Here is a 12,341-nt window from a genome sequence, read left to right on the forward strand (position 1 = left end):
ACCACAGTGTCTGCACATATCAGGGCTTCAAGGTGCCTGGCAGTGCTCAGTTGGCCCTCACCTGTGAGCACTGGCAAAGAATGGACAAGTGGTGCAGCCTGGCCCTCACACAATGCCCTCGTGCCCACCTGCTGCCTGCCCTCTGTCTCTCAGGGACCCCCAGGTTTCTGATATCACTTTTCTTTGGCATCCATCCAGTCTCCTCAGCCTGACAGTGGGCACCCCGATTTCCCAGGGCCAGGCTTGCTTCTGGTGGACATGTTCTTTCCCTGTGGCTGGCCAGGATTGACTGAGGCAACTTTTGTCTAGTCAGAACATTTCTCAAAATATTAATTCCACCCAAGTTTACAGTTCTTAGAAACCTGTTGTTTCCTGGTCGGCAGGACATTTGTGGTCTTTTCTGGGGCACTAGTCAGAGCTGCTGCAGTAGCACAGCCATACATCTTCTTCCTCAGGCTTTTAGTGCCCCAGGCTGATGGAACAAATGGCGGTGAGCTGTTCCTGGTCTTACTGCTGGAGCAAATGGAGGAAGCACACTTAAGGAGACACTGGAAACTTGCATCTTATCACTAAAGAGCTCTTTTAGGCTGGCCTGGAAATCCTGGGACTGTCCAAGGGATCTGAGCTGAGTCAGATCTGAACAAGGAGGACTCAGAACACAGTCTGTTCTCACACTGAGTGGGGACAGGCAGCCTTTCTGTCACTGAGCCAGGTCTCTTTTCCTCTGCTTTGCCAGCTGTCATTCCTTTACAGTTGATCCTACAAATCCCACCCTGGAAGTGGAAGGTTCTGGAGCTTAGAGGGAGGTGGTTTAATAAGCAGTTGGCTGGCAGATGCACATCCCCCTAAGGATTCAGAGGGAAGGCTGGCGTGGCCCAGATGCATAGACACGAAACATTCCAGTAATTAACAGTAACAATAAAATATTTATAATCTTGCCACAAATATTAATTAGTATGAGCAGGTTTTGTGTGGGCAGATTTTTAAAAGAACATTCTGAAAAAAAAGAGCAAGGCCAGCCTATAGCCTGCTTGCTAGTGCCATTCTTCTTTCCTGTTGGCCTCCAAGCAGCTCCCTAAAGAAATCAGCTCTCAGCTCCTGAGACTCAAGGCTAGATACCTGCACTGTGGACAGTCCCTGGAGGTTCCATCCAGGGTGCCTGTTTCCTTGGAAGGCTGTCTCCACCCAGCCCCATAGGAAGTTTAGGCTAAGTCTGGCTCTCCTACATCAAAGAGGCTTTCCATCTGTCTCTTGCTCTGCCTCAGAGCCAGGAGGCCCAGAACCCCCTCCTCACCACAAAGCCCCTCCACAGAACAACAGCCTGACTGACTTCTCCCATCTGGCCTTGCTCTATTAGGCGAGGCAGGAGAACAGAATGCCTCTGCCACCAGGCTTGGCAGCTTTTTTCTGCAGAGCATAGGCAGACCCAGCTGGTCCTCTGAGGGCTCAGCACAGGCCATTAGCACACAAAGTTGCCTGTCAGACCGTTTGAACCTAGGGCCACAGGATCCCAAAGACAACTTCATGGAGGAGGTGGGACTGGAGCCAGGCCTGTAGGCTGTTTCTGAGGCCAGAATCCCCTCTCCACACATACTCAAAGCCTTCCCAGTTCACTTGGGCAGCATGAGAGCGGTGCATGATGGTGCTAGGCTGCGTTCAGCTGTCCGGGAAGCAGGTGGAGTATGGTGGCTCAGGGAGGGTTGGTCCTTGCCCAAAGGTACATGGCTGATGGATAGGGGTCCCACGCCAGAGAAGCCTTTGACCCTCTTCTCCCAGAAGCCTTCCCTGGGTGCACTGGCCCTTCCTTGGCTGTGGGTCTGGTAACCTGAGAGATGACCTTGCAGAGGGGCCTGCTGGGAGTGGGGAGACGACAGCACTCAGTAGCATCCTTCCTTTTCCTCCTGCCCCTCTTCAGGGGCCTCCCAGAGCAGGGGCTTCCTGCTTCAGGAATTGGGGTGGCTCTGGGCTACACACCGCAGTCCAAACAACCCTCCCTGCTGCCTGCCCTGCCAGCTTATCCAACTGCAGGGGTTCTGTTCTCCAAGAGCTTCTTCCCAGCACTGTGACACATTGTCCTCCCTACCTTGACTCACTCAGCCCCTGGGCTGTCCCATCCACAGCAGCCCAGCTGGTGGCAGGGTGAGGGTCCTTTTCACATGCTCTGTGATGCTCCTGGCAAACTTATGCCACTGTTCATGTCTGTCTGTCTGTCTTTCTGTCTGTGGCCTCTCTGAGGTCTTCAGTCAGCTGTACCAGAGAAACTTTGCTTCCCCAGAAGAGGAGGAATGGGGGCTGGGGCACTGTCTGCCCAGGTAGATAGAGCCATTCTTTAAGAGCTTTTTCATTTATCCCTTTTGCCCTATTGATGTGAAAGAATTGAAACTTGGTGTTCTTTCAGTCTGACTGGCTTGAAACTTGGTATGAAACCTTGGGTTAACTTTTAGTATTTGAAATCAGGGTCATTTAAAATAGGCTGTGCCAACCCTTTCAGACACACAAGATCTGAAAGGAGCAGAAAGCGGGCGTTGGGCCTTGACTCCCTTTTGGTGGCTCTCATTTGAAGAGATAACACATCCCTGGACTCCTTCCTGTGGTGCTGCCCCCTTGGGAGTGGGCAGGAACCTTGGCAAGCACCTCCCCCACCTGCTTGCTTCACAGGCCAGCTGGGCATCTCATCTCTGTGTACATAGTCCCTGCCTCTCCAGCTCTGCCCTAGCAGCCCACCCCAGCATCATGACCTGCAGGTGGCACCCAAGACTGTGGTGAGCCCCATTAGCAGAGCCTTCCTCGGAGCCACTTAGGTACCTTGATTACCCCTTAGACAAGGGTTTGTCTAGAATCACTACAATGCCCCCCAGGGCCAGTACCAGTCTCTGCTCTCCGTTTTTTCAGATGGTTGGCAGTTCCAGATTCTCCCATCTGTGTCTGAGAGGCTCAGGGCGGGCCTGGCAAAGTACAGTCAGCAGTCCTCTGTCCCTGCCAGGTCCCTTGGCTTGTGCTTGTCCTACTCCACCGCTGTGGATGTTATTTTAAGAGGCTCAGCAGAGTCCCCACTCAATTGGTGGTTGTTCCTCAGGGGAACAGGAGTTCTGGCCACCTTCTCTGCCTGCTGGCTGGATCCGTGGTTCTTTCACATTGCAGCAAGAGGGCGTTTGCACTTTGAGAGTAAATATCTACTTGCCTAAACCAGTCCTTAGTTTTCATAATGATCACAGCTGGGATTCCACCAAATTGGCAATTCCTTTAGGCCCAGAGCCCAAGAGCCTGCAAGCCGTTGAGCTCGTGGGGCAGCCTGCCAGTTGGTGAAATCATCCCAGCAAGGCTTGCTTCCCGGAGCTTGCCGCAGGATGTGCTGCTGAGCTGTGCAGTGACTTCAGCTAGTCTCAGGCTGGCTGAGAAGAGCCAGCCCTAGCCTGTCTTTCAGGGAGACGTCAACTGCAGGAGCATATCCTGCTGTCTTTCAGAGACTCTGAGGCCTCACGAGCATTGTCTAAGCCATGGGTGTTCTCACTGTCAGGGCCAGAGTGAATGCTGCAGGGCAGTCACTTGTGTGCTAGGCACTAGGCCACGCCTTTGTGGGATCCCATGTATGTCAGGGACAGAGGTAGGAAGACTATGGCAATCACGGTAAAAAACATGAAGTGGGGACCTAGAGCAGCAAAATCATTTGGCCAAGATCACCCAACCCCTAAGTGTCAGATCTGGAATGGGAATGTGGGTCTGTGAGCCCAACTCTTCAGCTCCGACAATGACCCTGCGTAGCCTCTAGAGGCTCCCAGTTGCCAATCCTTCCTTTACACACAGACAGCGAATGGCCTGCCCCACCTCTTCTTTGATCCCCTCATGCTGGGGACTCAAGTTTGGGACATTTTGTGAGGGCTGCAGGCCTACTCATAACGGCCATTCTGTGCTCATGGAGCCTTGTATTCTGGCTTTGTAAGTCAGGGAAGAGCCTTTCACAAGCATGAGACAAGAGGTTCCAGTCAGGTCCGTTCTCCTCCACTCAGGGGTCTTATACACGTCCCAAGTCCTCATTTCTCATTGTTCTGTCAGCCCAGCTTATACTGATGATCCATCAGTTCCTGGGCAGTGGACATGGCGAAGGCAGCTAGGAAGGAAGGGCTATGGCAGGGATGCCTACAAGGTCACTGTCCCCAAATCCTGGTATATGATGAGACATGGGTGAAGAGGCCAGAGCAGCAGGGCACCCTTTGGAGCACGGACCTGATCCTCAGTATCCTTTGTGCAGGCCATCCCACTTTGACAGGCCTGTTGTGTCAATGTTACCCCCCCATCTACATGGTGCTGCTTAGGTATTGGCTCCAATATGGCATCAACAAAACCCTCTGTTCATTCAGACCTAAAGCTGTAATGGCAAATTTGAGGCATAAGAGATAAAACATGCCCAGGCTCTCTGAAATAGTAATATTGATAAGCTGACATTTTGTGAACCTTTACTGTTTGTTAGGCACTGATTCAAGCACTTTATGTGTATTAACCTAGTTATCCATAACAGTTCTGTGAAGTGGATGCTTGTGTTATCACAGTTTTACATGCCTGGAAACTGAAGTGTAAATAATTATGGCATTTACAGAGGCTCTCAGAGATAGTAGGTGACAGAGCAGAATTTCAGTTCTATCAGCCTGGACTCTTTCAACTTTTTTGAAACAACTTTATATTTTGCTTTTTTTTTAAGACAGGGTCTCGCTCTGTTATCCAGGGTAGAGTGGAGTGCAGTGGTGTGATCACTGCTCAGTGCAGCCTCAACCTCCTGGGCTCAAGTGACCCTCCCACCTCAGCCTCCCAAGTAACTGCCACGCCTGCCTTTTTTTTTTTTTTTTTTTGTACAGACGGGCATCTCCCTATGTTGCCCAGGCTGGTCTTGAACTGCTGGGCTCAAGCAATCCTCCCTCCTTGGCCTCCCAAAGTGCTGGGACTACAGGCATGAGCCACCCAGCCAAAACAAGTTTATATGTTGTTGCAAGTTTGCTGACCAGGCAGCTCATGCCTGCCCTCCCAGTAGGACCGAGCTGATTGGCACTAAAACATGGACCAATACCAGGCTTTTAAGGTAGCTGAGTAAAGGGTTGGTGGACCCTAGGGGACCGTGTCTGCCTTTCTCCTTGTGTTCCCCAGGAGGCCAGTGTGGCATGGACCTCTGTGAGATGATATGTGGTTGCAGATTTTAGGTGAGAAAGGGACTTAACTCACTTATGGTCTCACAGCTAGTAAGTGGCACAAGAGGAACTCGAACTTAGCTCTCTTGGTTGCTAGTTTATTGAGCTTCACCTCAAGATATATAAAGTTCAAGAAAAAGTTTCATTTTTTAATAGTTCTTGGCCAGGTGTGGTGGCTCACGCCTGTAATCCCAGCACTTTGAGAGGCCGAGGTAGATGGATCACCTGAGGTCAGGAGTTCGAGACCAGCCTGTCCAACATAGTGAAACCCCATCTCTTTTTTTTTTTTTTTTGAGATGGAGTCTTGTTCTGTCGCCCAGGCTGGAGTGCAGTGGCACGATCCGGCTCACTGCAAGCTCCGCCCCCGAGATTCACACCATTCTCCTGCCTCAGCCTCCTGAGCAGCTGGGACTACAGGCACCCACCACGATGCCTGGCTAATTTTTTGTATTTTTTTAGTAGAGATGGGGTTTCACTGTGTTAGCCAGGATGGTATTGATCTCCTGACCTCGTGATCCACGCGCCTTGGCCTCCCAAAGTGCTGGGATTACAGGCATGAGCCACCACGCCCAGCAGCCCCATCTCTACTAAAAATACAAAAGATTAGCTGGGTGTAGTGGTGCACGCCTGTAGTCCCAGCTACTCAGGAGGCTGAGGCAGGAGGATTGCTTGAACCTGGAAGGTAGAGGTTGCAATGAGCTGAGATCGTGCGATTGCACTCCAGCCTGGGCGACGTGAGACCCTGTCTCAAAAAAAAATTTTTTTTAAAGTTCTGTTTTATTTCTACTCTTGGTTTATTATAGTATCTTTTTTTTTTTAAATGTAGTTGTTGCCTTAGGGTTAACAAAATACACCTTTAAGTCATCGCAGTCTGCCTTCAGGTGATGCTGCACTGCTTCCTAGGCAGTGGAAGAGCTACTCATCTTTTGTGCTCATTTTCATTCATTTCCCTTTTACATATGCTCTAAGCCTACAATACATTGCTACTATTTTTGCTTTAGAAAATAAACAATAATGTTTTAGAAAAATTGAACATAAAAAGAATGTCTGTTATATTTACCATAACTTTAACCATTTCTGGGGAACTCAATTTCTTTATGTAGATCCAAGTTTTATCTGGCCTCATATTCATTCTACCTGAAAAATTACCTTTAACATTTCTTGTAACTCAGATCTGCTGGTAATGAATCCCCTCAGTTTTTGTTTGCCTGGAAAAAACAAACAAACCAACCTTTTTTTCCCTGAAATTTTTAGAGGTATTTTCACTGAGTATAGAATCCTGAGTTGACTATTTTATTCCTTCAGCACTTTAAAGATGTTGTCAGATATGTGTGATTTCTAATGAGAAGTCTGCTGTAATTCTTAACTTTGTCTTTCTGTACCTGATGTATCTTTCTCTGACTGCCTTCAACATTTTGTATCTTTGGGTTTCAGCAGTTTCAAAATGGCCCACCTAGGTGTGATTCTTTTTTTTTTTTTTTTTTTTTGTAATGTGTGTGGGGGTGTTTTCCCTTGCTTGGTGTTTTCTGAGAATCTTGGTGATTTGATGTCTTTTATTATTTTTGGAAAATTCTTAGTTATTATGTCTTTAAATATTTCTACTGTCCTGTTTCTCCCTCATCTCTTTTTGTGACTCCAGTTAGCGTGTTGGATCATTTGGATGCTCTATTCTGATTCCTCCTGCCCACTGTTATTCTCTGGGTTTGGATTACAGATGCTCCTCAACTTACAATGGGGTTATTTCCTGATAAAACGAACATAAGTTGAAATTAAGTCAGAAATGCATTTAATATACCTGACCTACCAACATCATAGTTTAGCCCAGCCTCACCACAACATGCTCAGAACACTTGCGTTAGCCTACAGTTGGGCAAAACTATGTAACACGGAGGTCCCCAACCCCCAGGTCACAGACTGGTACCTGTCCGTGGCCGGTTAGGAACTGGGCCGCACAGCAGGAGGTGAGCAGCAGGCAGGCGAGCACTACCACCTGAACCCTGGCTCCTGGCTGATCAGTGGCAGGTGTTCCATAGATTCTCATAGGAGCATGAACCCTATTGTGAACTGCACATGTGGAGGGATCTAGGTTGTGTGCTCCTCGCAGGAATCTAATGCCAGAGAATAGTTTTATCCTGAAACTATCCCCCTCCAACCCCCGTGGTCTGTGGAAAATTGTCTTCCAAAAATTGTCTTCTTGGTGCCAAAAAGGTTGGGGACTGCTGTTATAGCACAAAGCCTGTTTCACGATAAAGTGTTGAATATCTCATGCAATAGTATTGTACTGCATATCACTAGCTTGGGAAAAGATCAAAATTCAAAATTTGAAGTGTAGTTTCTACTGAATGCATATCACTTTTGCACCATTGTAAAGTCAAAAAAATTTTAAGTTGAACCATTGTAAGTTGGAGATTGTCGGTATTTCTAGTGACCTGTTTTCAAGTTTTGATTTCCTTTTCCTCCTCAGCTGTGTCAGGTTGGCTGCAGTGTCTGGGAAAGGCACTCTTCATCTCTGTTACTGTATTTTTTATTTCTAGCCTTTGCATTTGACTCTTGCTTTTTTTAATCTCACTGCTGAAATTTCCTGTCTGTTCGTGCATGTTGTTCAGCTTTTCCAGTACAGCCTTTGACATACTAATCATATTTATGAATCATATTAATCTTAGTTATTTTAAATTCCCTGACATGTAGTTCCAATATCTGGGTTATCTGTGAGTCTGGCTCTGCTGATTGATTCGTCTCTTGATGATTTACTTTTTTGTTTCTTTCTGTATGCGTCTTGTAATTTTTACATTGAATACCAGATATCATGTATAGGACAGAAGAGACTGAAATAAGTAATATGTATGCCTGGAATAGGCTTCCATCTTTTGTTTCTAGGCTTTTAGTAAGGAAAGTTGAGTTAGGCTAGTCAGAAATTGAGCTGGCTTGGGTTTTGTTGTTACTATGGTTCTGTGCCCCAGTGGTGCAATCATAGCTCACTGCAGCCTCGACCTCCCAAGCTCAAATTCCTCTCATGTTACCTTGTGCTTAGTAGAGGAGCTTGTTTGCCACAAGGTTTTTCCCCACGTTCCAGTTCCGCCTTCAGCCTTAGGACTTTGTGTGTACATCAGGGAGGGTACTCCTCCATGCTCTTGCCTCCTCCCTGCAGTAGACTGCCTTGCTTGTTACTCAGTGCATGCCAGCCTAGGGTTGGGGACATGGGGTAGTTCTCTGTTGTCTTGGTCCCAGCCTCAGACTTAGGTGGACTCTGTGTCCCTGCATCTCAGGGGTGGTGCTTTCTCCGTGATTCTGCCCCTCCTTCAGTGGTGGGAGACCTCTAATGTTTGGACTCTAGATGATTTCCTGCCCCTCCCTTAGAATAGAAGGTTTTTCCTTTTCCCTTCCCCAGCTGCAGTGGGTCTTCACCTGTACCCTGGAGGCAACAAGGTTTCCTCCCCTGCCTCCATGCCTGAAGGCTTCGGTTCCTCCAGGCAGGCTTTGTACCTTTTCCATAGCAGCAACCACTCACTCCTCCCCTCCAGGTCTGCACTACTCCCAGGAAGGTTTCCTCAACTTCCCTCCTTGCCCCTCCCCTATTCTTTCTCATGAGCACCCGTGAAGGTCTGAAGACAGCAGCTAGTGACTGAGTACAAACTCCTTTTACATCTGTGGCTCCCAGAGATCTAGAGTTCTTCCAGATCACACCTGGCTTTTACTAACAGGTTAAAAATGTTTCCTGAATTCTTTCCCACTTCATTTATTTCTGTTATATTTATATGGTAGAAAAACTACATAATAATGGCTACTGTGCATCTCTTCCTAACTCCACATTTGACAACAGCACGTTGGTAACTTGAAAATTGCCATGGTGGGAATATTTACACTCCAGAAATCAGTAAGTGCTATTAATCAGGGCTTTCTTTTTCCCTGAGAGCCAGTTGTTAAATATTTACCAGAATACCACTGTTTGGGGGAACACCAGGAGGGCTGACCATGGAGATTGGTGCCTTTGGTGAGTCTCTCCGTGGCCTCTGGGATGGGTTGGGCCCAGCAGTGTGGAATGGCTGTGTTCAGGCCATCTCCTGCAAGGCAGTCCCCAGGCCACTGGCAGGGAGACTCACCATAGGGAGGCCCCCTGTGTTGGAGGTGGTGTAGGTTAATGCTCTCGCCCTGTCTTCCTCCTTCTCCCCTTAGACCGAAGCCAGGACAGCACAGCCGTAGCACTCTCAGACTCCAGCTCGACGCAGGACTTCTTTAATGAGCCCACCAGCTTACTGGAGGGCTCCAGGAAAGCCTACACAGAGAAGAGGCTGCCGGTTCTCAGTTCCCAAGCAGGAGGGACGGGTAAAGACCTTCAGGGGGCCACAGAAGAAAGAGGTATGAAGCTCTAACTCGGTAAATTAGAACCACTTTGATGTCCTGTGGCAATCTGGGCAGAGCTGAAGGCTTTGTGGCCCAGGGACCTTGGCTGGGCAAGTCGCTTACTCTCTGGGCCTCCGTTTTTCTCCCTGTAGGATGGGAATGGTCGCAGTGCCCTCCCTGGGGTTGTGAGGGTTGAGGGAGGCAGCTCCTGAGGGTGCGCACAGAGCCCAGCACCACATGTGCTCAGGGATGCTTCTTCTTGTTGTTATGACCCTCACAGCCCAGCCCGGGAAAGCTATGTCTGTGACATCAGTGTGCTCTGTTTTTTTTTTCTTGGTTAATGGTTATTTTAAGTCTTTGGATCCTAAATGTCACAAATGTGTTTTCTTTTTAGTCTGAATCATATGAGGTCTTCAGGAAAAATCTCCCTTTTGTGGGGGTGGGGGGCAGAGGGCCCTGATTTAAGCCTGGGGCTATGCCCAGCTCTCCTGGGGGGTCTAGGCCGCGTTTGTAGAAATCAGTTGGCAGAGCCCCACATCTGGGCTTACTGGGAGATCACAGGCAGGCTGGGACTTTCCTGGCCCCACTCTTGAGCTGTGGCTGGTCAGCTGTGGATTTGAGAGCTTTCCCACTCTGGCCAGGGCCAGGACTTACAGGTGTTTCTCAAACAGTAATAACAACAACCCAGCCCTGTACTCTTTTCTGTGCTAGGCACTGTGTTAATTCATTTGGTTCTCCCAAGCACCCTAGAAAAAAAGCATAATGACTATTCCCATTTTATAGCTGAAGAATCTGAGATTCAGAGAAGGTCTGGAATTTGCCCTCTCAGTCTACACCCTTAACCATTACCCCATGCTGCCTGCCTCTCCAGGTGGGATGGATGGATGGGGAAAAACATTGGTGATAAACTGCCTCCCTGAGGGACCCAGGCCTTGTCCCAGCAAGTCTCAGAGCAAGCCCTGGATAGGAGCTCACACATAGGTGTGGCAGTGGAGCCAGAGCCGTTTACACTAAGGAAGATCTCTCCCAGCTCTCTGCTCCCTGCCAGCCTCCCCTGGCTGGACTTAAAAGGGCATGAGACCACGTCCCCAGTAGGTTGGAAGTATCCGCATTAGGGGACACCTGGTAGAGACACTAGATAAGAGGGCACAGAATGGAGGACTTACCATGTGGATTTACTTGTATCTGGTGCTCATAGAGAGATGAGGCCACCACCCCACTCTCTCACCAGGCAGTGACTATGCTGTCGCCAGCCATCGTTGACATTCTGTAACTGACATAAACACACTGTAGGAAGTTTGAAATGGGAAGGAAAAAGGTAACTTACACTCTTAACACTCTAATACAGCATTTCTGGTCTTAAAAATAAGATTTTTAAACTTATTAGACAAGTAAGACCACCATGTGTGCTCTGTGGCCTGTCAGGCTGTGACTGCTGTGGATGCTATTGTGTCATCATGAACTTCTCTCCCACTTACATGAGGAAGGGGACATGGGTGTTGGGGGAACGAAGCAGGGAGTGAGTTGGCTTTGGTCTGGCACAGCCTATACAGGCCCTTCTAGACTCATGAAGAGCGTCCTGCCTCTTCCCTCCTTCCATTAGAGCCAGTGGCTTAAGCAGACAGTTTGTGGGGTTGGCCATTGGTGAAGAAGGTTAGGGTAGGACCAAAGGTCACCACAATAGCTGATAAGCATGAAATGAAACCTCTTGCTTCCATGGCCATGTTCCTCCTCTCTAAGTCCATCTTTTCTTGGTAACCATGGTGGTGAAGTTGATCAACTTCCTGCTGGGAGAGCAGGTATGGCAGGGAATGCTTCTCATGCCCACTGCCAGCACACAGTTCTGGGAGCAGAGCACTCCTCCAGGCCTGGTCTTGGTGAGTGGTGGTCTCTAACATGCACTCCCCTGGACTGCCATTGGGTAGTAGCCTGGCCATCACAGTCTGCAGTGCTTGAGCAGCCTTTGGCCTCTCTGCAGAAAGCCAGGACAGCAGTGCCTAGGCAGTGTTCGGTGCAGGCCCCAGTGTGCACCACACCCCTTGCCTTCCCAGCACGCCCTCATGGAGAGTCCTATCACCAGCCTGCTGCTTCCTCCGTCATTAATGTTATGGGGTACAGGCCCTCGCTCATACGTTTTGTATTTGTTATCAAGCAGCGGGGCACAACAGGTCTAGATCTGTACCACGCACTGGGTACCAAGGGAAAGCAGAAACAGATCTGACAGCCACATCCTGCCTGGCACTGAGATGCACTCCCTCCCACCATGTCTAGCAGGCACAAGCTGTCACATTGCCCAAGGACCAGCCTCCTTCCTTTAATTCTCCAGAAGCTGTCTTTCTCCACTCTGGCCTTGACCGAGGTGCCTTGAGGAAAGAGCCTTTCCCAGAAGTGACTGTTGCAGTTAGCTGAAGCTCACCTTTGCAGGGGGCAGAGCTTCAAAAAAAAAAAAAAAGTCTAAAATATGAAGGTCGCAAGAGTAAAGACTTATTTATTTAATCTAGAAGAAAGTTGTCCACAGTTTCATCACTTAAACACAAGCTCACTCTTCTATATCATTCTGAGGGCAAGAGGGTAAAACCCAAAGCAGAGTTGACGACCACCTGTTGTGATCCAGGCAGTGGACACAAGGGCATGCCAGACTGGCCACATCTGCCCCTTCCTGGTCAAGTAGAGGTCTAGTGACGATGCCCGTGTACCACACGCAGGATGGGATGATAAATGGTTGTGGGGGGGCCCGCCCTGGGGGCAGTTGACCTGCCAGTGCCCAGCTTCCTGCCCATCTTGCCTGCCCGCCCTTTGTGGAGAGCACCCTCACTGGGCTTT

The 12,341-nt window shown here is 49.0% G+C and overlaps 1 protein-coding gene across 5 annotated transcripts in view; it reads left to right on the forward strand.

The window, feature by feature from the left end:
• CABIN1 (calcineurin binding protein 1) overlaps nt 1–12,341 on the forward strand; it is a 165,230-nt gene that overhangs the window by 86,894 nt on the left and 65,995 nt on the right. For all 5 annotated transcript variants that reach the window (XM_025399210.1, XM_025399212.1, XM_025399214.1 and 2 more), the window contains one exon: nt 9,351–9,533. In XM_025399210.1, the coding sequence (XP_025254995.1) occupies nt 9,351–9,533 (183 nt within the window). The remainder of the gene's footprint in view (nt 1–9,350; nt 9,534–12,341) is intronic.

This window comes from Theropithecus gelada, chromosome 10 (genome assembly GCF_003255815.1).
Source record: "Theropithecus gelada isolate Dixy chromosome 10, Tgel_1.0, whole genome shotgun sequence".
Taxonomy (NCBI): Eukaryota; Metazoa; Chordata; class Mammalia; order Primates; family Cercopithecidae; genus Theropithecus; species Theropithecus gelada.